Source organism: Pieris rapae, chromosome 5 (assembly GCF_905147795.1).
Source record: "Pieris rapae chromosome 5, ilPieRapa1.1, whole genome shotgun sequence".
NCBI classification, from domain to species: Eukaryota; Metazoa; Arthropoda; class Insecta; order Lepidoptera; family Pieridae; genus Pieris; species Pieris rapae.
The window spans coordinates 2955036-2981485 of NC_059513.1; the positions used below are offsets into that span (position 1 = coordinate 2955036).

The 26450-nt window shown below is 33.6% G+C and overlaps 3 protein-coding genes across 4 annotated transcripts; all 3 read right to left on the reverse strand.

The window, feature by feature from the left end:
- Window positions 1-834: 834 nt before the first annotated feature.
- Window positions 835-8163, reverse strand: LOC111002718 (myrosinase 1-like). 2 transcript variants are annotated; one of them, XM_022272919.2, is made up of 11 exons: window positions 7942-8163; window positions 7034-7155; window positions 6028-6175; window positions 5494-5660; window positions 4803-5063; window positions 4613-4701; window positions 4335-4482; window positions 3236-3393; window positions 2484-2636; window positions 2094-2185; window positions 835-1755 (listed from the first exon to the last, which is right to left on the reverse strand). In XM_022272919.2, the coding sequence occupies exons 1-11, from the start codon at window positions 7968-7970 to the stop codon at window positions 1437-1439; spliced, it is 1686 nt and encodes a 561-aa protein (XP_022128611.2). In that variant the 5' UTR covers window positions 7971-8163; the 3' UTR covers window positions 835-1436. The 2 variants fall into 2 exon arrangements, with proteins under 2 accessions (XP_022128611.2, XP_022128612.2); XM_022272920.2 differs by having other exon boundaries at window positions 7034-7143; window positions 7942-8161.
- Window positions 8164-8737: 574 nt separating this feature from the next.
- LOC123689187 (myrosinase 1-like) lies at window positions 8738-17010 on the reverse strand. Its single transcript, XM_045628250.1, has 11 exons — window positions 16938-17010; window positions 16534-16637; window positions 15969-16116; window positions 14376-14542; window positions 13046-13285; window positions 12713-12801; window positions 12160-12307; window positions 11475-11638; window positions 10796-10948; window positions 10018-10109; window positions 8738-9315 (listed from the first exon to the last, which is right to left on the reverse strand). The coding sequence occupies exons 1-11, from the start codon at window positions 16964-16966 to the stop codon at window positions 9174-9176; spliced, it is 1476 nt and encodes a 491-aa protein (XP_045484206.1). The 5' UTR covers window positions 16967-17010; the 3' UTR covers window positions 8738-9173.
- A 394-nt stretch (window positions 17011-17404) lies between these two features.
- On the reverse strand, window positions 17405-25934 carry LOC111002712 (myrosinase 1). Its single transcript, XM_045628249.1, has 11 exons — window positions 25815-25934; window positions 25513-25616; window positions 24945-25092; window positions 23545-23711; window positions 22333-22593; window positions 21591-21679; window positions 20592-20739; window positions 20023-20186; window positions 19151-19303; window positions 18579-18670; window positions 17405-17771 (listed from the first exon to the last, which is right to left on the reverse strand). Exons 1-11 carry the CDS (start codon window positions 25841-25843, stop codon window positions 17630-17632), a joined length of 1497 nt encoding a protein of 498 aa, XP_045484205.1. The 5' UTR covers window positions 25844-25934; the 3' UTR covers window positions 17405-17629.
- Between the last annotated feature and the right edge of the window lie 516 nt (window positions 25935-26450).

Sequence of the window (26450 nt, forward strand, 5' to 3'; positions counted from 1 at the left end):
GTATCGGTTACTTTATTTTTTATTTATTTGTTTACGCTTTGTTGCAGTAATACAGAAATACAGTACCTTATCGCTGTCGAGCGATCTCTTTCAAAAAACCTCGATGACCAGAAGATGATAATTTGATTAGCTATTTCGTATCACTTTTTCACAACATCATCTTTTAATTCACATTAGGTAAATTGTTTTAATTATGCAGAACATTAAACAACAAACAGTTGCAAGCCTGTTCCGTGTGTTGTGCCATGGTCGGTACCACCTCCATAAAAAAAACATGGCTTCGTAACTTAAGGAAATGGCCGACATGGCCAGTTTTTGCTTTTCGCTCAGGACCTAACACGCTTCACGAAACAGACTGCCAACCTCCAGAAATACAGAGAGAGAAAAGGAGAACTATAAGTTAATAATAAGCAAAAAGCTTTAATTACAGAAGGTTGAAATCGAAAATTCAATAGAAATTAACAGTGAACGTGCTTCAAATACGAGATGAATTATTTATTATCTATATAGCATAAAAACTCTGATAAATGATTTATAGAAAAATATTTACTCTAATAAACGTTAATAATAATAAAACAATTGAATAGCGTCATTAATAAAATTATAATCATTCTAGGACTCATACAACAAAATACTGATTGGTCTCAAGTATATTTTTTTTCTATAAAATTTTTATTTATAATTTTTAATAATATATAATAGATAGAATTTTTTTATTCATTACCTACTTAAGTTTTTATTCAGAAAAACTGTATCTATGGTGTAGAATAGCAATATGTTCCATATTATGTTGGTTGGTATCTACTAATAAGTTAGGCTAAGTAAAAAATCATATAAAGGCAATATTTATAATGCTTATAATATTAATTTTATATAATCAGTTACAAATTAATTAGCTCATCTTTATATTATACGTAACACACAAACGTTACAAAGGTACTTCAAGTATCAAATTGCTAATGCTGACCATTCGTAGACTAAATATATAAGATATTTAGGTAACATAGAAAAAAGACTCTAAAGACTTTATTTAACAACAATAAATTGTTACTACATGAACAAAATTTTCAAATTTCGTAAGAATTAGGAATTAATTTTTAACAATTATGTCACGTAAATTTTTAAAGCCAACGCCCATTTTCAGAGGCTCCTTTGGTTGTTTTTGACGATTACAATTTAAATAATAATGTATTGATAACTCTTATTCCGGCTTTTATGAAAGAAAACTATACGAGAAACTATTCTAATCTCTGTATGGCAACCACACTTTGTTACGTGATTCTTAAACATTCGAGCGATGAAATAATATTAATTTCAGATCTATTAAGGTACCATTACCACTAACGCCAACCAAGTGTCTATGGAAATAATGATTTAAGGTAAAATTTTGAACAAATTAATTGTAACGCAATTTTGTAAACCATGTATTGAATCCTCTACCTATTACCCATAAGTGTCAAAATTTTTCCGAATAAACACATAACTTTAGCTATACAGTGTCTGTTATCATACACTTCCTTCATAAAGTCAACACCATTGGCCACTTCACTCGGCTTTGGAAGAAATGGGACGTTCGGTAGATTTATTTGCCTCTTCGACCGTATTTCAGTCTGATTAAAGCTCATATTAAAGCATTCCTTTGGCACATCAAACGAGTTGTTCTTAATAACACATTTGTAATACTTGGATGACAATTTTGCTTCCCTCTTACGGTCTGGATCGTTGAAATCGATTTGGTAAAGGCCGAAGCGAACGCTACAAATATAAATGTTATTGAGTTTACATGGAAAGTGATAACGTGAGATAGATAGAATATATAGATAGATAGAACTATAGAGGAAGTGTCTATAGATAGCTCGCCCTTTCCTCGCTCAATGGAGTTTTCTACCTCAAATCACGGTGGTTCATATCCTCACAGACTACAGTTCTATATACAGTAAAACAGAACATTTGCTTAACAGATAACCTCACTTATATGAAAGAAAATAGACATTTAATATCTTAACTTGATTGTTAATTTAAAATTGTATTTCCGACAAATTGTTTTTATTATTATTATTACTAAGAAGTTACATATTACATAAACAAAATACCTGTAGCCATCTATCCATTCAAAATTGTCCATTAATGCCCAGACTGTATAGCCAATAACATTAACTCCATCTTCATATATTGAAAGATGTATCTAGAAAGATAAAACCCCTATAAAAAGTTTATCTATACTTTAAACCGGCAACGCATTTGCGAGCCTGGCAATGAATGTCCATGGTTGGTGGTATCACTTAACATAAGATGAGCCAGTTTGCCTCCTATTAAATAAAAAAAAACTTTAATAAAATCGTAATCTGCGCTTTCTTGCAAAGTTTATCTTACAATCGTAGTCTAGTATCAGTGAAGATATCTTACAATATTTATTATATATATTTATCTTATTTCATAATGAATGTAAACATTGCAATACATTAAGAGATACTATAATATACCTGTTCCAAATGGTCCTTTAATCCAACAACTCGATCGTAATCTTCCAACTCCAATCCAGCGGTTGGGTAACCATTTTCAGTTATAAATATTTCCCAATTTCCGTAAGATTTCTTTACCCATGACAGTGAGCGTCGAAGTCCTACAGGGTAGACCTGGGATAATAATTCAACAAATACGCAATAAATAGGTGCTAACTGTGTCGTGCTACGGTTCGTTTTTCCAAGTAACCGTCACAAAGGTACATGAATAAATCGCTAAAACCTTTTTTAGGTCTAGGCCTCAGAATGCTGTATCTGTTTCATGATCATTTTGTCAATTCTATAGGCAAGTAGGCGATCAGCCTTCTGTGTGACACTGTCGATTTTTTAGGTTTAAGGCGGTTTCCTCACGATGAACGAATTGTAAATATATAGATAGAACGTCCTTTGGTACACAGCTGGCGAACGACCCCAGGAATGAGAGTCGCATGCTGAAGTAATTAACTCTTTCTATAGAAATAGATTTTGTATAAAACTAACAAACGTTTGCTAAAGCCATGAAAAATGGTATAATACTGGTTGTAAAATAGCGATACCCTATTACAAATTTTAGTACCAAAAACTAAAGACAAAAAATAAATAGATAAGCAGGACCTTAACCTTAAGTTTTTTCATAAAACAAAAACTTATTAACCACGTTTGGAAAGGCAATGTAGCTAGAATAGCATGTGATAGTATAAACATACCAAAAACTCTTTAATTCTAGAACTTACCACTCTAGTGGCGCTTGTATAAGCATTAGGTGGAATTGTCATCACAGCATTTAGTTCATGCGTTCCGGACTTGATCGGATTCACAATTTTCTCGCCGGGTTTAGCTTGTCTCACAGATAGACCCATGTAGTAGTTCATGGCGAAGAAGTCTGCCGTACCTGAAAGTAATATCATGGCAGATGTATTTACATTGATTTATATAGTTTCTTTGTGAGTCAAGTACTACTAAACTACGATTAGATTTTACTTATTTTATATTTTTTTATTTCAGTTTCGTATTTTGTTTTTAGATAACTATGTGTTCATTTCTAGTACTTGAATCTGATAAGTTTTTTTTATTAAACCATGGAATACATAATGAGCCTGGAAGAAATCGCATGTCAGCAATTAGGCCACCCGGTGATTCAAATCGACTTAGGTACATACATAAATAAAGATTATATTAAATGAGAAGGTGGATTGACCACATTAAAGAAACGGCAGGTGGTACATGGCAGAGAGTGGCACAGTGTAGAGAGGAATGGCGGGATTTGGAGGAGGCCTTTGCCAAAAAAGGGCACACAGATGCACCAGAATTAGATTAATATGAAAATTTGTTTAAATGTATATAAAATATGTAATGTATCTGAATAAAGGCTATTATTATTATTATATTAAATTCGGTATTAGAAGTTTATAAAAAAAACTATTCTAAAATTTGGATCTTGCTTAATTTCTGCAGATCTGTTTGTCAGTCGGCAAAGGCCTCTTCCAAGCTTTTCCATTCATATCTTTCTAGGGCCACTGTTTCCACATCGCTCCTGCCACTTGTATAATGTCGTATTCCCATCTTTTTTGTGGTCTTCCTCTACTCCTTTTCCCTAAAGAGAGCTTTATAGTATTATAAGAAGATTATAGTATGATTATGTCGCATGTTCGACTTAAGATCTTATATTCACATTCCGCGCAAGGCCGACAACGATATTTCTTATTAAATTTTATTCTAAATGGTAAAAATTGGGATGTTTTAACATCCACGTTGTGATACACGCTAGACCTCGCCACTTTTCGATCGTATCTTCCTTAGCTACGAAATAGTCTAGAGAACTTCTATTCTTACCTCTGACAAACCTTCTCTCCGCAGCAGTGAAGGCAGGTAAGCGTGACCTGCTGTAACCCTGTTTCTGACTATAATCCTTCATCAGCTTTTCAACCTTCGGAGGCCATCCACCTTGTTTCGAAAATATTGGGTGGCAGTAACGACCCACCTAGAAAAATTATTTCGCCTAAGTCATATGTACTCTTGGAAGCTAGCGGTAAAATATTTACAGTATTTTTAAATGACCTACATAAATAAATAGTATCATAACAAAAACAAAAGTAATTAATATACTACACCATGTACTCCATAGTAAGTTGTGCTAATTTCTCGTTTTCTGGAGTCTCGGCCTCAAACCACAGCAAATGATTGGCTATCGATATACGACCTAAAGAAGAAGTAAGTAGTAAGTTAAAAAATATAGTAATATTTAAATACACAGAAATTGTTCTCTCATAGCTCTATAACAAAATTGTTAAAGATATTTACCTCCATACAAACTCCTGAAGTTTCGATCAAAAATCCGGTATGCCTTCGCGTGGGCCATTAACAAATTCTTACTACAGATATAGGGGCCCAATTGCTCCTCTTTTATTCCTGGAGCAAATGTGCCCTCTACGTATCCAACGTCACAGATTAACCACGGCTCGTTTATTGTTAGCCATATTTTCACTCTATCAGCGTATAGAGAAAACACCTGAATGGCATAGTCCGCGAACCAGTCTGATATGTAAGGATTTGCCCAACCACCTGTAACGTATAATAGACCCAAGTTCAGTATGCGTTGTTCTGATCTTCACAATACGTGCTTCCTGTTAGGATGCAGTAGTAGCACATACAATAACTTTTTAATTATTTTAAAAACTGGTGTAAGTTAAAATCTTAAGATAGGAGATTGCCACAATTGAACTGTCATTTTCATACAAAAGTCTATCCGCATACACCTTTCTGACCTACCATGGATAGCTTCGACAGATTGCTATTACAATCCATGGATTGGTTATTGGCACATCTTTAATCGATATTTGGATTAAAATGTCTATCTCAGATGGTCATAAATTATTGAGATAGGTTATTGGGTTTGGGCGTAGACTCGACATCCCATCATGTTTATTACTGTGTAGTAGCCGGTTATACTTGACCAAATGACTAATGAATTGTTAAATTGCAAAATACTTACCCAGATCCTGTATGGCAACTGGCAACTCCCAATGGTATAGGGTGACAATTGGTTGTATACCAACATCTAATAATGCATCAATCAAATCACTATAATACTTGATCCCAGCTTGGTTAGGTTTGTTTGTGAATCCTGTGGGGAATATGCGAGGCCAACTAATTGAAAACCTAAAAAAAGTTTATAAAATATGTATACTGTTTAATTGATTTATGTTGAATTATCTACAATGAATAACCTTTTGGGTCTAAAATTAGTAAGGTTTCGCTAAAGTAAACATACAGTACTATGCGTTCAGGCAAGAGGGGATTAAATGTAATATGTGTACCTGATGGAGTAATTTGCTTGTCTCTCACTTCCCATACAAAATTACAGATTTGTTACTAGACAGTGTGGACCAATGAGAATCAAGCCAAGCCAATTCAAATAGAAGCATGGTTTATGCAGATGAATATAGATATTTTGCATATAGTTATTTTTTATTTCTTATCTATAAAAACTGCATCAACTAGCTATTATCAAGACATGAGCCTTTACCTATAAAACTGCAGTCCCATCTCCGAAGCTATTCTGATGTCTTCTTTCCATTTTTTATAAGAATCGGCAGCTACATCCGCCGTCGAATTGTCAATTATAGCTTCAGGAAATTTGTGTACGAAGCGATCCCAAATACTTTCGCCTTTGCCTGTTAATACATATTTTTTGCCTTATCTTCGTAGTTATAACATACACTGTCAGGGATCGTTTAAATGCATGGGGCTACGTTATGGGAAAACTGGTGAGAAGACGAGCCTCTGAAAGGCTGTATTTTGCTTTCAGTTAGATTTAATGAGGTCTAACAACCACTCAATATCGTACCACATCGAATACAAGTCTACCAAACCTAAAAAATATATATTCTGCCAAGCTCAGACTCTGGCAGCCTGACCTTAGGTCCATATTCTAACTCATATCTCAAATCACAATCACGTCTTCACCGCTGTCTAATACGTCAAAGTTCTTATAGAAAGAAAAGAATGCTGATACCGCTCTTGAAACTAGATTGAAGTTCTAATAACGTTCTAGAACATGGGCTTTAGATCATCGATAAACCAGTTGATAAGCATGCGATTCTGACCTCTGAGAGGAAAAAGATTTTACATAATGGCATATAAGGCATATATGATTAGATAAATGATCCAAGACGCATAAAGAGTTGTAGTGCCTGTCACCATTCGTACATGGATATAATAGAATGGTGCTAGAACCAGTCCCAAAACGCCTAAAAACTGTACTAAATGAATACACTTGCTCTGAAGAAGACTAAAAAAGAAATTAACTTTTGAAAAATCAAATTTTCTAGTATGTGCTATTGAAACGGTCATAAATCACTACACTATATATGAACTTATGACATTCTTATCTTTTGAGTTATTTTCTTTTCTTTCGCTTTCTATTTTAAATCGATTCCCATATAACAAAACTTCCCATATCCCAAATTAAAAAAAGATTATAGCCATCTCACTCGCAGGTCGCAGGTCAATGCTATTCATAAAGAAATTACCATCGGAATCCCATGAGCCCTCCACTTGGTAAGAAGAAGTAGCGGCTCCAAACTTAAACCCTGGTGGAAAAGTCTTCGCTCCATCACACACACAGCTAAGTATTGTTAAGCTAAAACAGAGACTAAAATCAAATTTGAATGTAAAAATTTAATCAATTAATAATAAACGCCTCAAATTTAAGAGTATTTCTTTCAACTTGGATGATGTTCCCTTTGGAGTAGAGATTCTTAAGACGCAGGGTTCCAGTGTACAGACGCTAATAAGAGATTAAAGTTGGTGCCTGGTAGATAGGTACCTCGCTCAACTAGAAATAATCTCAATCCAGCGAGGAAATGCTTAAACTTTAAAAAAAAAATTCCCATATTATTTTACTATTACTATATAGCTTAAGAAAATTGTTAGTACTGTATATTTGATTGTTTAAATTATTTTTACACGATCAATAACCGTTACAGAGTGGAATTTGTCAAGTATAGACAAACTATACTTAATTCAAATACCTCTTGCATTTCACGAACCACCAACTCAAGAGGATTTTGTCCAAATTAAGAATCTTACAGGTTCTTAAAAAAGCAAAGTACCCACGCTGAACTAGTTGCTCTATCCACAGATTCTGTCACTCTATAACTTTAATTTTACGCTGACTGATACCAGTGACTACTTCCCTGTCTTAACCCCACTGGATTTTTCGGAATCTGCCGGAAATCAATGTAACTTCATCATTCAAAGCGGCAAAATCGAATTCTTCCGAACTCCAGCTAAACTGATCCTAGTCCATATTTGAGCTCAAACACATTTTAATTATTATATGACTATGTTGAACTACGCTCGTTCAGGCGCCCGAGTTGACGCTTATATTTAGTGCAACATATATTTACGAATACTAAAAATAAATATATATATTTACCTAAATATGACAGCTGGCACTGTAGTCATATTGCAGAATGTGCAAGTAAACTCCAAAAGTTACATAAATAGTCGAATGAAATCGAATTCAATTTCATTAACGGTACATTCAACACGGAAGGAATAGTAGTGAAGATAGCTAAAATCACCGGAAACAAGAATTAACCTAAAATAAATGTAGGCAACTGTCGTTAGTTTGGTTAATTTTAAATGTATTAAAGAATTTAATGACAAGCCTATATTGTATCATGAGAACGATCAACGATTGAATAGGTACTTTCCATATTTAGCTTTGTGTGTCACATATACACTAACAATTAAATATTTAACTATGCCTGCTGTCGAGATAATGCGTTATCGGGCGCAGGCAGCAAATATAGCCCTAATCTGCCGATTTGCAACCTCAATCTTTTCCCAAGAACCTCAGAAACTAAAACTTTATTAAACTTCGAGGTATTCGCCATTAAAATCCGTTAAATACACCATATTAACATCATTGATATTTTATCAGATACACCTTTTATTGAATGCGAAGACGCAAAAACAGACGAAAACAATCAAATTATTCCATGGATGATAGGCCGGGTGCTGATATCGGATGCAACCTATTCAGATACTGGCCACTTCCCATCTACATGGAACCAACAACAGAGCTGATGCGGGTGAAAAATCTAAAGCCTGCTAATAGAGGGGTGTAGGGTCTGAATATCATGTTGTCCCATTCGGTGTGGAGACCCTTGGTACATGGGGTCCTAGCGCTATAAGACTTTTTAAGGAAATTGTAATAAAAACAAAAGCAGAATTATCATTTTTATTACTGCCAACAGTAGCTAACAGTATATAATAAGCTGTTAATCAACCAATAATATGTAGGTACATAATAATTCGCAGAGTGACCACGAACATTTTTAAAGTATTTATAAATCTATTATTTTTATGAACACGCAGGCATCATATTATACTCGCGTAGTATTTCTGAGTAATTTTTCATGGCCCTAGTGATGTTATAAAGAAAAATAAGACAAAAAAATCGGTAACATTTTCTTTAATATACAGGCGTACTTAGAATCTATTAAATAATCTCTATGGTTGATTTATTTGGTAAATGTTATTTAGTTTATTCGGTAATTAGCTATCTAAATCTCTGTGCAACTATTTAATGTGATTGTTTTAAAACATATTAATACACCTCTGACAATTTCTATGGAGATATAAAATATCTGAGTCTTAGCATTAAGTTCCCGGATTAGTTTTTAAGTCATCGTCATACAATGAACGTGTAGATATAACATTGGCGTAATAGTAGGCGGAAGATCGTGGAGTACGGGGGCGGTCCGGGTTTGTAAAGTCCACGTCAATGAGGCCAAACTTCGATCTGAAAATACAATTAATATATATTAAGTAATGTATTATAAAATAACACATATTATAAAGGAAGTTCAGAAAAAACATAGTATTATTTACGCAAGTGATACGTTTAACAGAAATTAATTATAGAAACATAGATTTTGTTGTTTCGGCAGTACAAAAATTGTTTTAAATTATATGATAGTTTTGAGCACACTATGTGCTTGACTAACAATTTCACTGATACTTTTTACTCATGTTATTCCTGAAAAAAATACTCAAACTTTTTATAATGTCAGCAATTAGTAGGTAACTAATAAAAAACATTTATGTTTCACATAATATTGCAACGAAGTTTTCTTGATTTTTCCAACAGCTAAAACAACAAAGCTAAAAAAACTGTGATTTATTTTCGTTTTGAAGCAAGGTTTTTGTTACATGCATGCATGCATGTAACAAAAACCTTTTATCAGGCGAAGTTATGATAATGAAGCTAAGTGGTTAATTTCTGATAAGTCCGCGTTAATTGAAATAATTAGAGACAGTATTTTGTGCGTGAAATTACTGAATTTTGGCGCGCATTAGTTTCTATTTTACTTTTAAAAAATCTTTTCTGTACGAGAAACTAGCTCGTAACAATACTCTGATACGGTAAAACTTAAGATTATTTATCGATTACATAGTGAAATGAGTTAAAATCTTCTCAGCATATCATGAAACTATTACTTACACGTAACCATTAGTCCACTCAAAATTGTCCATAAGCGTCCAAGCCGTGTAGTAAGTTACGTTCACATTGTCCTCGGTTATGGCGAGATACACCTGCCAAACATTATTAATATACTACATATAAACGTTGCTACAGATAGTTTTAATAGTCGCCCTCCGGCCAAATTAAACTTTTGAGTTAACTACTACCTAAGGTGGTATTTTTATAATATTCCACAAATTTGTGAAGATTTTTATTTCTATTTTTTTGTATAGGGCTAGCTAAAAAAAACTAAGGGCCTGTTTCACAATGTCCGGATAAGTTCCAAATAAGCTATTTATTACTTATTGGTAGGATAAAAAGTATTTTTGTGTTTCACGACTGTCAGATAGCGCTATACGTCATGAAATTCGAAGTATCTTATTCGGAACTTTTATCTTTCGAATAATTTATGTGTTGCATAGCTATTTGACACTTTATCCATACATTGTGAAACAGACCCTAAACATATTTTAAAATAGACGCATCTATAACCATAGATTAATTCAACTTACACGCAGATGTCAATAAGATCAACTCATTAAACAAATCCACTCAAGTATTGCTGAACCAACTTAGAGTCCTTCAAGAAAATAGCGTGCCAATACGAAAAAATACCGGCAACACACTTGCGAACCTTCTGGCAGTGCCAGTGTCCATAGTCTACGGTATCACTTAACATCCATGAGCCTCCTGTCGGTCTATCCCCTCTTCTAAAATAAATCGCAGTGTCAAGTATTTTTTTTTAATTCGTACGTACCTGTTCCAAATGAGTCTTATAATAATTAACTCTATCAATATCATTAAGGTCCCGTTTATCACTGGCATAACCATTTTCCATAATTCTATATTCCAAGTCTCCATAGTTCTTTTTCAACCAGGAGAGCAGAAGTCGTAATCCTTCTGGATATTCCTGCAATTCACAAATTGTTTAGCTAAGCTTATGTAGGTATGTTAGTTGATGTTGTATAGACTAGTTTCACATATGTACTGATGGAAAAGTACTCTAATTATTTTACAAAATATTTTTTATAAAAAGCACAATGTTATAGAAAAACTAGAGCCATGAAATCTTTAAACACCTACGGCGTTACCCTGAAAAACCGATATGGTTTTCCAATAATTGGTGTTATTTGGACAAATTACTGTATAATTATGATGAAACCATTTGGTTTCATCTTAAAATCATATTATAATTCTAAAATGCCGTAATCTCCGTTCCTCCCTACCAACGTCGCAATCGATGGAACCATTGAGAAAAGCAGTAGCCCCATTCTTCTTTAGGGTCTCCTCTATGGCATTTTAGTACGCTTTCACCGCATCTTCAGGGCTCGTAAAGCGAATACAAAAAAGTTTTCATTAGCAATGATTCTAACTGGCCAGTTATAAACCAGTGTTACCCACCCCATAATTACAGTATTATATGCCATGAAACTTACAAAGAACCAAGTAGACGAGGTTGGTGGCCACTCAGGCGCAGGCTCCATGAAGGCATTTACTTCTTCACAGCCGTATAACGGCCACTCTCCAATTTTTTCCCTGTCTTTCGGACTTCTGATTAACCGGCCGGTATAGTAGTTCAAGGCGTAGAAATCAAATGTTCCTACAAAATCAGGAATCATGTAAAAGAAGTCGTTAGTGTTTGGTAATAGTAAATAGTTGGTTCATTCAATAACGAAGTGTTATAAAACGGTGAAGTATAAATTTCCGGTGTTATTAAAGGTGTAAATAAATTTCCAATACATAAAATTGCGCGAAAGACGGATGTGTATATTGCACCCGGCATGAGCCTCATTATAGATGGAGCCCCAATCGAATAAAATTATATATTTTTCATCATCCCTCAACAATATACATATTATAATATATTAAAGAAACCTAAGATTAATTATAACCATTAAAAGTTAATACTTGTAGTTCTCATTTAAGTGAATTCCTAATAAATGTGATAAAATTTATTCTACAAAACGTAAATATTTAGTAAAGGAAACACTTAAAACTATTACTTTGTTAACCCAAATTGTCACTTTATCGATTTACATTAAGGTGTAGGTAATTTGCAGAACAAAATTAAGGCTGTGAATGGTATTTCTATAAATCCAAACTTAACATTAATTTATCTACCTTTAATATAATCAATCTCTTCGGTGGTAAACGGTGGCAATCTGGATTTATTGTAGCCTTCCCGGGCACTTTTCTCTGCGATATATTTTTCTACAGATGGAGGCCAACCGCCTTCTTTCGAAAAGATTGGATGGGAGTATAGCCCGGCCTATAGAAAATGAAAAAAATAATAACGTGTATTATTAATTTGATATCCAGAAAACTAATTAATTATATGGAGCTAATAAAGTTAGCAGTCTAGGAAAATGATGTTTTTTATTTATTTATGATGCTGATAACATCTACTTGTGAGGGCTGAACCTTACCAATGGTCAGATGAATTTAAATGTAACTGTCAAGGTGATTATAGGAGTTATGTTTCCAGGAACTATGAGCAAACGAGCAAGTTCAGGCACCCAGTATGGTAATAGAAAAGTTACAATACAAAGTGTATACAAAATTTAAGAAGTGCCACATTTCCTTAATTGTATTCCTTCCTGAATTTGGAACTAAACGGAAACATCTTACCTAATTTGTATCGTTGGAAGATAGTAGCAATAATATAATATCTTACACTCATCTGCAGCACGAGCTCGGTTAAATCTTCGTATTCATCTGAGTGTGCCTGAGCCCACAAAATTTGATTAGTCAGCGATACTTTTCCTAAAAAATTCATTTTACCAAAATTCAATATAAAGAATTAAAAATATGTCGGCAAAGAAAAATAAGCTTACATTTTTGTGTAATCAATTGCTGTCGAAACGAAACAAAAAAACACACACACGTGTGAACTTTCACCTGTTAAGACAATCCTGTCAAAATTCACACACGGAACAAAATCAAATCATTATAAATATATAGATTAGGAAAAATAAATGTATTATTTTTTTTAATACAAATCCCTTACCCCCATATTTAGGCTTATATTCCTCGTCATAAAGCCTCCAAGCTTTCGCGTGAGCCAACAGCACGTTCTTATTGCACAGATAGCTTCCGAACCCTGGACTATATACACCAGCGCTCGCCTCACAAGCGATAATACCCTCATTTATGGTAATCCAGGATTTGATGCGATCACCAAAGAGGTCGTATGCCACGCGAGCATAGTCCGCGAACCATTCAACTATGAGAGGATTGGCCCAACCACCTTAATCGAAAGTTTAAAAAAGTATTAATCTTTTTGCCTCTTTTCATCTCAGCGGAACTACGGTGTGTTAGAGAGGTACGTATGATGTTATAATAGTAACACTGAATATTTTTATGAAGGGGTTAGTTCATAAAGTTTAGAATCCAAGGTAAGCAGACGTTTAACTAAAAAAACCCTCTCTCCCATATTCTCTTCGAGACATTTAGCAGACAAGGAATTTCTATGAATAAAATGACTCGAAGTTTAGCTAAATAAAGTGTCCGGATTTCAAAGCTGACGGTAAAAGATTCCTATTATAAAAAAATAAACTCCAAGAATATCAGAGTTGCTAGTAGTAACTCTCATATGGCAAATCTAATACATACATTTTTGACATACTTGAGTGAGAGTGAGTACCATATATATATACCATATTTATATCGAAACTAAAGATATTGAAATTAGAAACATCACAAATTCTGACAACATAAAATACTATGCATGGAAAGATATTAAACTATTCTATATTTAATGACACAACCAATTGTAATAGAATAATTATTTACACTATGCTTTATCTAGCTGTATGTAACATAACACAAACAACGTATAAGGAATAGATAAATAAAGTTAAAAGGACTTTGAATGCTATACTACTATTAGCCGCTTTAATTAGAGCCATTTTATTTAACATATTTTTACTAGCTAGCATGCGGTTTTAGCCGCATCGATCGTAGGTTTATGTTAGACTCATAAACTTCCTTCAAAAATAACCTATCCATAAATATTTCTTAATTAATAATAAAAAAGAATTGAGCGCCTGAGCTAACCACCTCTTCAGCTTAATATCTGTAAGTACAAATATTATGAAACACGCACCACCAGGAAGCGCGTCTATAAAGCCTACTTGCCGTGTTTAACAGTATCTTGTTCTAGATTTGCGTTGTACAATTGTAAATAGTCGGTTCAAATAAATGATGTATAAATGTTCCTATGTAATCTTACAGCAGATAGATTCAATAAGTCATAGTTACGTATTTCATCTAACCAAGAAGTATATTAGTAGGTTCTTGGGCCAATATCGTCTACTCTATGTGAAAATAACATTTACCCAGATCCTGCAAATTCTGCGGCATGTCCCAGTGGTAGAGAGTTATAACAGGTTCTATTCCCTTGTCAAGAAGGCCATTAATAACGTCATTGTAGTATCTTTTGCCGTCCTCGCTTATGTAGTTGGAGAAACCATTTGGCAGTAGCCGCGTCCAAGATAATGACAATCTGAAATATAAAGTTTGAACGACGTCAAATCAGAATTTAAAGATTTTTTCGTTATAGATGTTAAACATATGTATTCTATAAAAATAATCTAAAATCTATATATAGAGCCTCTTGTTATCTTTTTTATAGCCAAGATACCTAAATTTATTTAGATCATTTTCTTTTTGATTAAGTATGAAAGCGGATTTTAATTGCTATCATAACAATAAATTACATCGTCGAAATGTAAATATTAAAATTTCTTGCCAATATTTTAAAATCTTCTGTTCCATTATGCAAAAGAGCTAGTCTTGTATGCTCAGGTGTAAACTTTATACAGTTGGTCGATTGATTATAATAGGTTACAGGTGATTCTAATAACCAGTATGTACACATTTAATTATTTATCAATGGATTGGCACGAAGCTGAATTCTATTGGTTTCTAATTCAGTCTTTTGTTTTTGTAAAAATGGGATAGTTTTTGGTACCATAGATAAACTGAAAATTAGTACAACTTTCGAATATTAGTTCCTTCGGAGAAATACCAATCAAAACGAACGATTAACTAACTATCTAAACTACTGCTTGCGTAGATACGGTTCATTATTGGTTCAGTCGTTCGTTTTTAATCTGGAAATGTTGAGTTGAGTTAAAGGCGATAGTGGAAGTAGATCCAGAGAAATCTGCTGATCTTACAGCGGGGCTGGTCAAATCCGAAATATAAAAAAAACTAGATATTACGTGGGTGTACACGATGTAAGAGATCATGGCTTATTATTATGGGGTCATGCTGCTGATGTCGAAACTATTTTCATCCTGCAGAAGCGGGCTATTCGTGCAGCCTATAATGTAAAATGTAGGGAAGCTCTGAGAGATAAATTCAAGGAAATTAATATCCCTCGCAATACAAGACTGGCTGCTTCTAATTAATGAGTGCGGTAAAAAAATAATACTCATAGAAAGATGACGGTGACTGGAAATGGAGAAGTGCTGGACTTATACATCAGAGCTTCGCACCGAATGGCGAAACAGGGACAGCAGATATCTATTGCTAAGAATTGCAAACAATGATGATGAAGCTAATTCAGCAACAAAGACTGGTTAATCGCTCTTCGCTCTGCTAACCAACGACAAAGCGCTAACTCACACTTCACGATAGACTGGCAAAGCTACAGGAGTTACAGCTCACCGTCACCTAACGTACCTACCGTCCCATGCCCTATTTCTACTTTTTCCAAAATAAAGACATTTTTTTTAAAGAGGCTAAAATTTAACACCCGATAGGCAGTACAAAACGCTTTCGTAGGCAATACAAAACACCAAAATTGTACGGATAATTCGGTAACTTTCATTAGCTGAAATAAAAAATGTATCTTATAATACAATGAAAATCTAACTTCAAGGTAAATAGAATAAAACGTTTTTATAACTTTATCTAATACTGACCTGTAGAAATCTAGTCCTAATTGAGAAGCTAGGTCAATGTCTTCCCTCCACTTGTGATAGGAATCACAGGCCACATCGCCGTTTGACTGATCGACTATGGCTGAAGGGTTGTTGTGACTGAAGGTATCCCATATGCTAGCTGACTTGTCTGTTTATTAAAATATTATTTTATTACCATAAGATTTTTTGAAAGGAAATCAGTGCATCCACAACTGTTTAATTATACACACACAATAAACCAGCTGCCCTCTGAAATATTTCCGAACTAATTCGACTTAAGGTCCCTCAAGAAAAGAGCGTACCAATTCTTAAAAGGCCGGCAACGAACTCTCGACACCTCTGGCATTGAGAGTGTCCATGAGCGGCGGTATCACTTAACATCAGATGAGCCTCCTGCTTGTTTGCCCCCTGTTCTATTTAAAAAAAAGTTTGCACTGTATCACACACACTGTTAAAGAAGCGGAAGCATTTTTTTCCCATAGTATTTGATCCGAATTTTCAATAATGGTATGGTTGTTAACATATATTTATATATATATATATTATTTTATATATATTTACTCACCACTTACATTCCAGGCGCCCTCAGTTTGGTAAGATGCGGTCGCCGCCCCAAACTTAAATGCGTCGGGGAATCGCCGCTCTCCGCGTACGACTGCTATTAATGCACTAATAATATAAAATATATTAAATTTAGATAATAATTAAAATTTTCTCACTTAAAACTTTATATTAAAATTTAAAGAAACAAGTATAGTATGGAAGTTTGACTCCCAACTTACCTTCGCGCTCACGGCTAGATATCGGGATAAATCGACAGATAGATAGATAGAACCTAATGATTTTTTTTAAAAGATATGTATAAATACCAGCAAAGATGAAATGATTATTTACATTAAAATTTTTGTTTTAAATCACTTTAAAATTGTATGTCACCGTTATTAATAATCCATAAAATAACATACATACCTAAAGACAATTACTTTTAAGCAACACATTGTTACGACTGAGTATATCTACTAGTCTGGCCATAAGTTGTGTTACAAATTCAAATTTTGTTTTCCCTATAACTTTATAACTATGTGTTTTGGATTTGAAACACGCATATTATTTTAAAAACGTCTTTCGGTTTTGCACCATTTCACATAATTTTTCGTCTTAGTTATCAAATTACAATATGGAATGGGTTGTTAAAGAAAATAGTATTAACACCAGGTAGATCGAGGCAGTCAATTTGTCAGCAATTTCATCTCTCTTCGTGTGTGTATCCCAAACATTCTAAACATTCTTTCTTACCCTTCCCCAAAATAACCTTGAACACGTTCTGTACTGTGAAATACTATATGAACACCTGGTTCATACTGTCACAGTAATGTGTTCTTGGTACTAACAAGGTCATAGACAAGTGACGTTATTAAGGGAAATAAAACAAAAAATTCGGTAACATTTTATTTAACAAACGGCCTAAATATACAGCCGTACTTAGAGTCTATTAAATTATCTCTATGGTTGATTTATTTGATAAATATTATTTAATTTATTCAGTAATTAGTTGTCTTATATCAATTTGCAACTATATAATATTTAATAACCAACTAAGGGAACAATTTAATACACCTCTGACAATTTCTATGGAGATATAAAATATCTGAGTCTTAGCATTAAGTTCCCGGATTAGTTTTTAAGTCATCGTCATACAATGAACGTGTAGATATAACATTGGCGTAATAGTAGGCGGAAGAGCGTGGAGTACGGGGGCGGGCCGGGTTTGTAAAGTCCACGTCAATGAGGCCAAACTTCGATCTGAAAATACAATTAATATATATTAATGTATTATAAAATAACACGTATTAGAAAGGAAGTTCAGAAAAAACATAGTATTATTTACGCAAGTGATACGTTTAACAGAAATTAATTATAGAAACATAGATTTTGTTGTTTCGACAGTACAAAAATTGTTTTAATTTGTGTTTTTCCTGAAAAAATACTAAGGGCCTGTTTCACAATGTCCGGATAAGTTCCAAATAAGCTATTTATTAATAATTGATAGGATAAACAGTATTTTTGCGTTTCACGACTGTCAGATAGCGCTATTTGTCATGAAACACGGAGTATCTTATTCGGAACTTTTATCTTTCGAATAATTTATGTGTTGCATAGCTATTTGGTACTTTATCCATACATTGTGAAACAAGCCCTAAGTAAATCTTTTTAATGACATTGAAAGCAATAAATAATAAAACACAGAAACATCTATGATTTACATAATATTCTTTAACAGTTTTCTTGATTTTTCTACAACTGACAAATGTTACTAACAAGGTGAAATGACCGTATCAAAAGATCTTCAATGTCGTTTCAGGATGCTAAAACCTTTTTTCAGACGAAGCTAAGTGATTAATGGCTGTTAAGGGCGTGATTACTGACATTTTGAGTGATAATGTTTTGTGCGTGAAATAAGGGTTTTTTTACGCGCATTATTTCCATTTTACCCTTAAAGATCTAGCTTTTCTATCTGTACCCCTAGCTTGTAACAATACTCCCTGATACCGAAATAATCAGAAAACTAAGGATTATCTTTCTCAGCATATTATGAAAACTAATACTTACACGTAACCATCGACCCACTCAAAATTGTCCAAAAGCGTCCAAGCCGTGTAGTAAGTTACATTTACATTGTCCTCAGTTATGGCAAGATACACCTGCCAAACATTATTAAACACATAAACATTGATAGAGATAGATAGTTTTTATAGTCGCCCTCCAGCCAGATAAATCTTAAACATAACTCGTAGGTTGTATTTTTGTAATACATATTCCGCAAATTTATGAAGAAGAATTTATTTTTATTTTTTCCTAAACAGCCGGAATTATAACCATCTTCTTCATTCTTAGAATGAAGTACATAACCATAATGGGTCTTTGGAATAGAAGTCCTTAATAACATGCTTTCAATTATAATTTGGGTTTGGCAGAAAACATCGGATAACTGTCATTTAAACCGATCTACCACCCAAAACTTGCTGAAAGACCGACAACGCACTTGTTAACGGTGCAGTGTATAGCAGTGTCGGTGTACGTGGGCTACCGTATCACTTAACATCCATGAGCCTGTCCTGTCTTTCATCTCTTCTAAAATAAATAATTGGCAGTGCCAAGTACTTTTTTCAATTCGTACGTACCTGTTCCAAATGAGTCTTATAATAATTAACTCTATCAATATCATTAAGGTCCCGTTTATCACTGGCATAACCATTTTCCATAATTCTATATTCCAAGTCCCCATAGTTCTTTTTCAACCAGGAGAGCAGAAGTCGTAATCCTTCTGGATATTCCTGCAATTCACAAATTGTTTAGTTTAGGTTATGTAGGTATGTTAGTTGATGTTGTATAGACTAGTTTCACATATGTACTGATGGAAAAGTACTCTAGTTATCGTATACACAAATTTTACAAAATATTTTTATAAAAAGCCTCTTTATCAGTGCAGAGCAGTGTTAGCCTAGTGTTTCAGCGTACGAGTCTCATACGTGAGGTCGTAGGTTCGATCCCCGGCTGTGCACCAATGGACTTTCATACATGTGCGCATTTAACATTTGCTCGAACGGTAAAGGAAAATATCGCGAGGAAATCGACAGCGTGTGTCAGGCACCGGAGGCTGATCACCTACTTGCCTATTACATTTTAAAATGATCATGAAACAGATTCAGAAATCTGAGGCCAGGACCTAAAGAGGTTGTAGCGGCACTGATTTATTTTTATTTTTTTAAGCCATGGAAGCCTTAAACGCCCACGAGGCTACCGGAACCGATATGCTTATCCAGTAATTGGTGTAAGCTGGTACTCCTGGACAAACTTCTGTATAAATATGAAATGACTAAACGATGAAACCAAATGTCGTCGATTTTATTTATCATTATCCTAACTTTCAAAATCTTTAAACTCATTTGAAATCTGTAAAAAATTATTTACACTCTTACTTATAAATATCGAGAATTTTATTTGTTTCCTGCAATTTATATTGTATTAATACAGTATTATCCGTGACACTTACAAAGAACCAATCAGAAGATGTTGGTGGCCACACAGGCGCAGGCTCCATGAAGGCATTTATTTCTTCACAGCCGTATAACGGCCACTCTCCAATTTTTTCCCCGTCTTTCGGACTTCTGATTAACCGGCCGGTATAGTAGTTCAAGGCGTAGAAATCAAATGTTCCTACAAAATCACGAATCATGTTAAAGAAGTCGTTAGTATTTGGTAATAATTAATTATGGCGTGGTTCATTCAATAACGTAGAGTTATAAAAAGGTGAAATAAAATAAAATTTCCAATACATAACATTGAGAGGAAGACAAGAAATAAAATAACATACATTTTTCTTCATAATCCATGGACCAAATATATAAATTAAAAAATACTAATATTATTTATACCTTTAAAAAAGTGAGTTATTCTCGTTTAAGTGAATTCCTAATGAATGTGATTTATTCTCCAAAATGTAAATATTTAGCAAAGAAAACACAAGTCACTTTATCGGTTAACATTAAGGTGTAATTTGCAGAACAAAATTAAGGTTTCGAATGGTATTGCTTTATCCATACTTAAACTGAATTTATCTACCTTTAACAAAATCGATCTCTTCGGTGGTAAACGGTGGCAATCTGGATCTAGTGTAGCCTTCCCGGGCACTTTTCTCTGCGATATATTTTTCTACTGATGGAGGCCAACCGCCTTCTTTCGAAAAGATTGGATGGGAGTATAGCCCAGCCTATAAAAATAAAAAAAAATTAATGTCATATCCAGAAACATAAAATACGGATAAAACAACTAACTAAGCTGGCAGGAAAATTATGTTTATTTGTGGTCCAAATAGTAATAGATGTTCTATTTTAAAGGGGTGAACCCATACCAAAGGTCATATTTTTAAATACTCTTCGAGGGTTTGATGCCGCAGATGAAACTAAATATAGCACTCGAGGTGGTTATAGCAGTTATTAAGTTTTAAGAAACTTTGAAAGCAAGTCCAGGCAGGCAGCCTCTTAGTATTAATAAGTAATTCTATGTGATCTATGTAATATAATTATGAACTACCGTCATCGAAAAGTGACAATACATTATATTTTGTATAGTAAATATAAGAAGTGTTTCATTTCCTTCGTTCAATTCCTCCCTCTTCGGCTCTTTTATCTCTGCCTTTTATTAAATTTAAGAAATGTATTAAAGAAAAGCTGTGTAAAAAGGCTTACTATAAAGTTAGTGATTATCTAGTAGATAAAAGGGCCTGGGACTAGTGCTGGGCAGGCTACTTCTAATTTTTTTGCTATATTTGTTTTAAATTTTGTAGAATTTTGTAGAGATGTTTGATGTTTTGTTTTTTTTTTTCAAAAGAGTACCGACAGATTTTTACGCCGGCTTTTTCTCTCGGCCAACACCCTCTGTCTTCTTTGCCGATGAGTAGGGATACCAACAGGCTCGAATTTAATGACGTGGAATAACTGATACCATGATGATCTTATTTTCCAAAATAAACGTATTTTTTTCCTTCCTGAATTTGGAACTAAACGAAATCTTACCTAACTTGTATCGTTGGAAGATAGTAGCAATAATATAAAATCTTACATTCATCTGCAGTACAAGAGCGGTTAAATCTTCGTATTCCTCTGAGTGTGCCTGAGCCCAAATAATTTGATTAGTCAGTGATACTTTTCCTAAAACAATTTCGTTTAAAAGAATGGCGTAAAGTTTCTTGCCAGTTCTTCTTACCCGCTGTACGCCCTTGACTTGCGAACTGGTTGTAAATGTAAATTTACAATTAATTTAATTTGTTTTTTTTTGACGTTCATGAGTGTACATAAAGATATTTTTGAGTTTGAGTTTGTTTAAAAAATAAAATAAATCTAAAGAATTAAAAGTGGGTTTTCATCGTTTTCATCTAATTATATGCTGTATTATCGAATATATTAATCATTAGATTAATACAAAAAGACAGAAAAAAGAAACAAACAGGATTGTTCTAGCAGCAAAATTCACACACGGAAAAAAATCAAAACATTAAGAATGGATTAGGAAAAGCAAGATAACAATTGAATAATATAAAAATTCACTGGCATCGTCACTAACAAAGAGACTGGAACTTTTGTCAGTTCACTCAACGGTCAATAAAGAGGTAGGTAATACAGCGAATCAAAGATAGATCACGCCGTTAAAGCATTGAAATCAACAGTAAAATCTTAATCCATTCAATTTGACTAATTGCACTGTTAACTAAATATTATGTCGTCTCTATCTGTCAAATTAAATTTACGATGTGTCCGAAAGATAACCGTCATACATGATCTAACTGTAAACAGAAAATCCTTACCCCCATATTTAGGCTTATACTCCTCGTCATAAAGCCTCCAAGCTTTCGCATGAGCCAACAGCACGTTCTTATTGCACAGGTAGCTTCCGAACCCTGGACTATATACACCAGGGGCAAAAGATCCCATGGTGTATGTAGCCTCACAAGCGACAATACCCTCGTTGATAGTAATCCAGGATTTTATGCGATCACCAAAGAGGTCGTATGCCACGCGAGCATAGTCCGAAAACCATTCAACTATGAGAGGATTGGCCCAACCACCTGAAACGAAAATTTTAAAAATGTATTAATATTTTTGCCTCTTTTCATCTCAATGCAACCAAAGTGTGTCAGAGAGGGACGCGTGAAGTGCTTAGTTGATAACGGATTGGAATCTAAGGCAACTAGGCGTTTAACTATATATACATATATATTTGATATATATATAGAGAGAGAGAGAGAGAGACAGAAACTAAACATGTATTGAAATCAGGAACATCACGAATTGTGACAACTAAAATTATGCATGCAAAGAGATTTAAGTATTCTCTATTTAATTAAACAATCGATAACAATAGAGTAAATTGTTTACATTTCTTTATCAGGATGTATGTAACATAACACAAACAACGTATAAGGAATAGAAACATAAAGTTATAAGGACTTTGAAGTACTATTTTCGCCGATTTGATTGCAGACATTTTATTTCACACATTTTACCGGCTGACATGTGGTTTTAACCGCGTCGGTCATAGACTAAAGAAAAAAAATAAAGATATAAACAAGATAGTGTATACCTACTGCATAAGGTTAGTCGATATTATCTTACTGCATATCTGTATGCTAAGCTAAACTTCCTCCAAAAATAAACTATACAAAACTATTTATTTATAATAATTACAAAGATTTGAGGGCTTGAGCAATTTACCTATTCAACTTAATATCTTTAAGTACAGATAATATTAGACACGCGTTTCCAGTGCGCTAGCGCACCACAAGGAAGCGCGTCTTTATAGCCTACTTGCTGTGTTTTTGTTTATCTTGTTCTAGAATTGTGTTGTACAATTGTAAATAGTAGGTTCAAACAAATAAATGATGTATAAATGTTTCTATGTAATCAAAATTATAGCAGACAGATTTAATAAGTCATAGTTACGAATTTCATCTAACCAAGGAGTATAATAGTAGGTTCTTGGGCCAATATCGTCTACTCTATGTAAAAATAACATTTACCCAGATCCTGCAACTTCTGCGGCAAATCCCAGTGGTAGAGAGTTATAACTGGTTCTATTCCCTTCTCAAGAAGGCCATTAATAACGTCATTGTAGTATCTTTTGCCGTCTTCGCTTATGTAGTTGGAGAAACCATTTGGCAGTAGTCGCGGCCATGATAATGACAATCTGAAATATATAAAAATATCTGAAATATGTTATACCATATGTATTGTTTAAAAATAATAAAAAAAACGTTATAGGAGTTTATAAATCGTAAATTTACCACGGCAACATGTCACACATATCTCTGAAATATAAATATGAAAATTTCTTGCCATAAGTCTGTTGCATAATATGTATACGAAAAATGATAGTCAACATGTATGCTCTAAGGTAAACTTTATACAGTTGGTCGATTGAATATAATAGCTTGTAGAATATAATATATATATATATATATTAATACATATATATTAAAAGCTGTAATTATCGATAAATTGGCACGCAATGTTAAATACAAATAAATTTTATCTGAAGCGTTACTTTCAAATTCAGTTATTTGTTTTTAGATTTTTGTTTCGGTAAAATTGGGGTAATTTTTGGCAACATAGGTATAGAAATATAGAAAATACAACCGCCCAAACATTAACAAACGGTAACCATTATCGATAACGGCGAATCTTGCTTGCTCACTTGGAGGTAGTGATAAAAAATTATTAAAGCATCAGAACGATAAAAAAGCTAGATAAGTGAATGTTAAAGCTGATAAGTACCCAATAACCTCTCTCAATCCATTTTTCACCATCTGAGATACACAATAACCAATCGACGGGTTGTAATAGATCGATGTATAGGGGTAGACCTTTGTATGGAAATGACAGTTCAACTGAGCCAATGTCTTCTTGTCTTGTCAAATCTTAAAATTTTAACTTACACCAGTTTTTAAAATAATTAAAAAGGTATTTGATATGTTTAAAACATACCCATGAATATTTTAATATTATTTGTACGGTTTTATTTACTTTAATTGGTTTGTATTGATTAACAAATGTGAGTGTAAAGAGTGAAGATATTTCGTTCTATCCGTGCCAAAAATGGATTATCTTAGAAAAAGAGTTTAATTATTGGGATGTAGATCGATCGGCCGTCACGGTCTGATCTCAATTAACCCAATAATTAATCCACAATCTTGAAAACAATCTGAGATTGTGGATTAATTATTGGGTTCGGGCGTAAATCATCAACAGAGAGACATACGTGGCGAAGCATGTATAGCACTTCTGAATTGGCATAGAAACGAGAGAATTTTAATTTGAAATGTTACCTGGATTGAAAAGCATATCTCATAAAAAATACCTTAAAGTATAAATATCCAGCTTCAAAGGTAAAGACGTTTTTATAGCTTTATCTAATACTGACCTGTAGAAATCTAGTCCTAATTGAGAAGCTAGGTCAATGTCTTCCCTCCACTTGTGATAGGAATCACAGGCCACATCGCCGTTTGACTGATCGACTATGGCTGAAGGGTTGTTGTGACTGAAGGTATCCCATATACTAGCTGACTTGTCTGTTTATTAAAAGATTATTTCATTACCATAAGATGTATTAACTGTTGTCTTGAAAGGAGTTCAGTGCCTCTACAGCTGTTTAATTCTTTTTAATTAAAGATTTGAATAGGAGAAGATGGCTATCAAAAAATTTGATACACACGCCGTCGATTCTTGGATTTAAAACTGTTCACATACATTCTTTCAATGTTTTCCTTGGCCGTATGTACAACTGGACACACACAAAAAAATATTGTTGTTAAGTAACAGTAACACTTTTCCTCAACGAAATACAAATAAAAAAACTATATGTACGACACATAAATTGTAAAATATAAATAAAGTTTCCGCTGTATCACGCACGCTAAATGTTCAAGGAAGTTTCCTATAGTATTTGATTCGAATTTTTAATTATTAATGTGGCATAAATATTTACTCACCACTAACATTCCAGGCGCCTTCAACTTGATAAGATGCGGTCGCCGCCCCGAACTTAAATGCGTCGGGGAATCGCCGCTCTCCGCGTACGACTGCTATCAATGCACTAATAATATAAAATATATTAATTTGTATAATTATTTTAATTTTCTCGTTTAAAACTTTATACCAACATTTAAAGATATCGGAATCTTCGTGATTTTTTTAAACATTAGTCGTAAAAATAACAGCTAAGGCAAACTGATAATTCACTTTGAAATTTTATGTCACCGTTATAAAAAAATCCATAAAATAGCATACATACCTAAAGACAATTACCTTTAAGCAACACATTGTTTCGACTGAGTATAAATTGCCCAACAAGTGATAATATTATCAGGCATCAGCTACTTTAACGATATTTGGCATTGAATTGTAATACATACCTACATACTTACTTATTTAAATAAAAGTAATAGTGACTAAGATCTACAGAGCTACGAAATTATTAAGATATTTGATATCGTAACGGCTAACAAACTCACGAGGGCGGCAGAGGAAGTTCAAGGCGTCGTTGATTTCATACTTTAAAGAAAACCTCCAACGTCTCCATGCTTTGCGCTCCATGTTTGTGTCAGAATAAAGTAGTTATATCAGAGAGTTAATTAAATCTTTGGACAGTAAATTAAAGGTGTTGTTCAGTCACTTGTATGACGGAACTTTAGCGACTTGATTGAATATCGATATTTAATTAACTGTCTAGAGATTCAATACCACGGTAGTGATTAATATGTACTCATTTTATCACGAACAGGAAAATTATTAAACCCCCTATTATAGATCATTTAATAAAACAATAGAGAGTCTCTCTCGCTTAAAATTAGAAAGTAAGATTAGTTAGAATTGCTTAGATTAGATATAAGAACAATAACAAAATATACAAGGAATTGTTGGTTCGTTT

What these genes read in the sequence shown, in the direction of transcription:
- LOC123689187 (XM_045628250.1), bottom strand. Translation starts at nt 16,966, where the DNA reads ATGTGTTGCTTAAAAGTAATTGTCTTTAG. An exon ending in TTAAAAGTAATTGTCTTTAG is followed by an intron (nt 16,638 to 16,937) that starts GTATGTATGTTA and finishes TTATATTATTAG; the next exon opens with TGCATTAATAGCAGTCGTAC. An exon ending in GAGTGGACTAATGGTTACGT is followed by an intron (nt 9,316 to 10,017) that starts GTAAGTAATAGT and finishes TTGTATTTTCAG; the next exon opens with ATCGAAGTTTGGCCTCATTG.
- LOC111002712 (XM_045628249.1), bottom strand. Translation starts at nt 25,843, where the DNA reads ATGTGTTGCTTAAAGGTAATTGTCTTTAG. An exon ending in AGGCGCCTGGAATGTTAGTG is followed by an intron (nt 25,093 to 25,512) that starts GTGAGTAAATAT and finishes TTTAATAAACAG; the next exon opens with ACAAGTCAGCTAGTATATGG. An exon ending in GCAGAAGTTGCAGGATCTGG is followed by an intron (nt 22,594 to 23,544) that starts GTAAATGTTATT and finishes TTTTCGTTTCAG; the next exon opens with GTGGTTGGGCCAATCCTCTC.
- LOC111002718 (XM_022272919.2), bottom strand. Translation starts at nt 7,970, where the DNA reads ATGACTACAGTGCCAGCTGTCATATTTAG. An exon ending in GTGCCAGCTGTCATATTTAG is followed by an intron (nt 7,156 to 7,941) that starts GTAAATATATAT and finishes ATTTGATTTTAG; the next exon opens with TCTCTGTTTTAGCTTAACAA. An exon ending in GGAGAGAAGGTTTGTCAGAG is followed by an intron (nt 3,394 to 4,334) that starts GTAAGAATAGAA and finishes TATTACTTTCAG; the next exon opens with GTACGGCAGACTTCTTCGCC.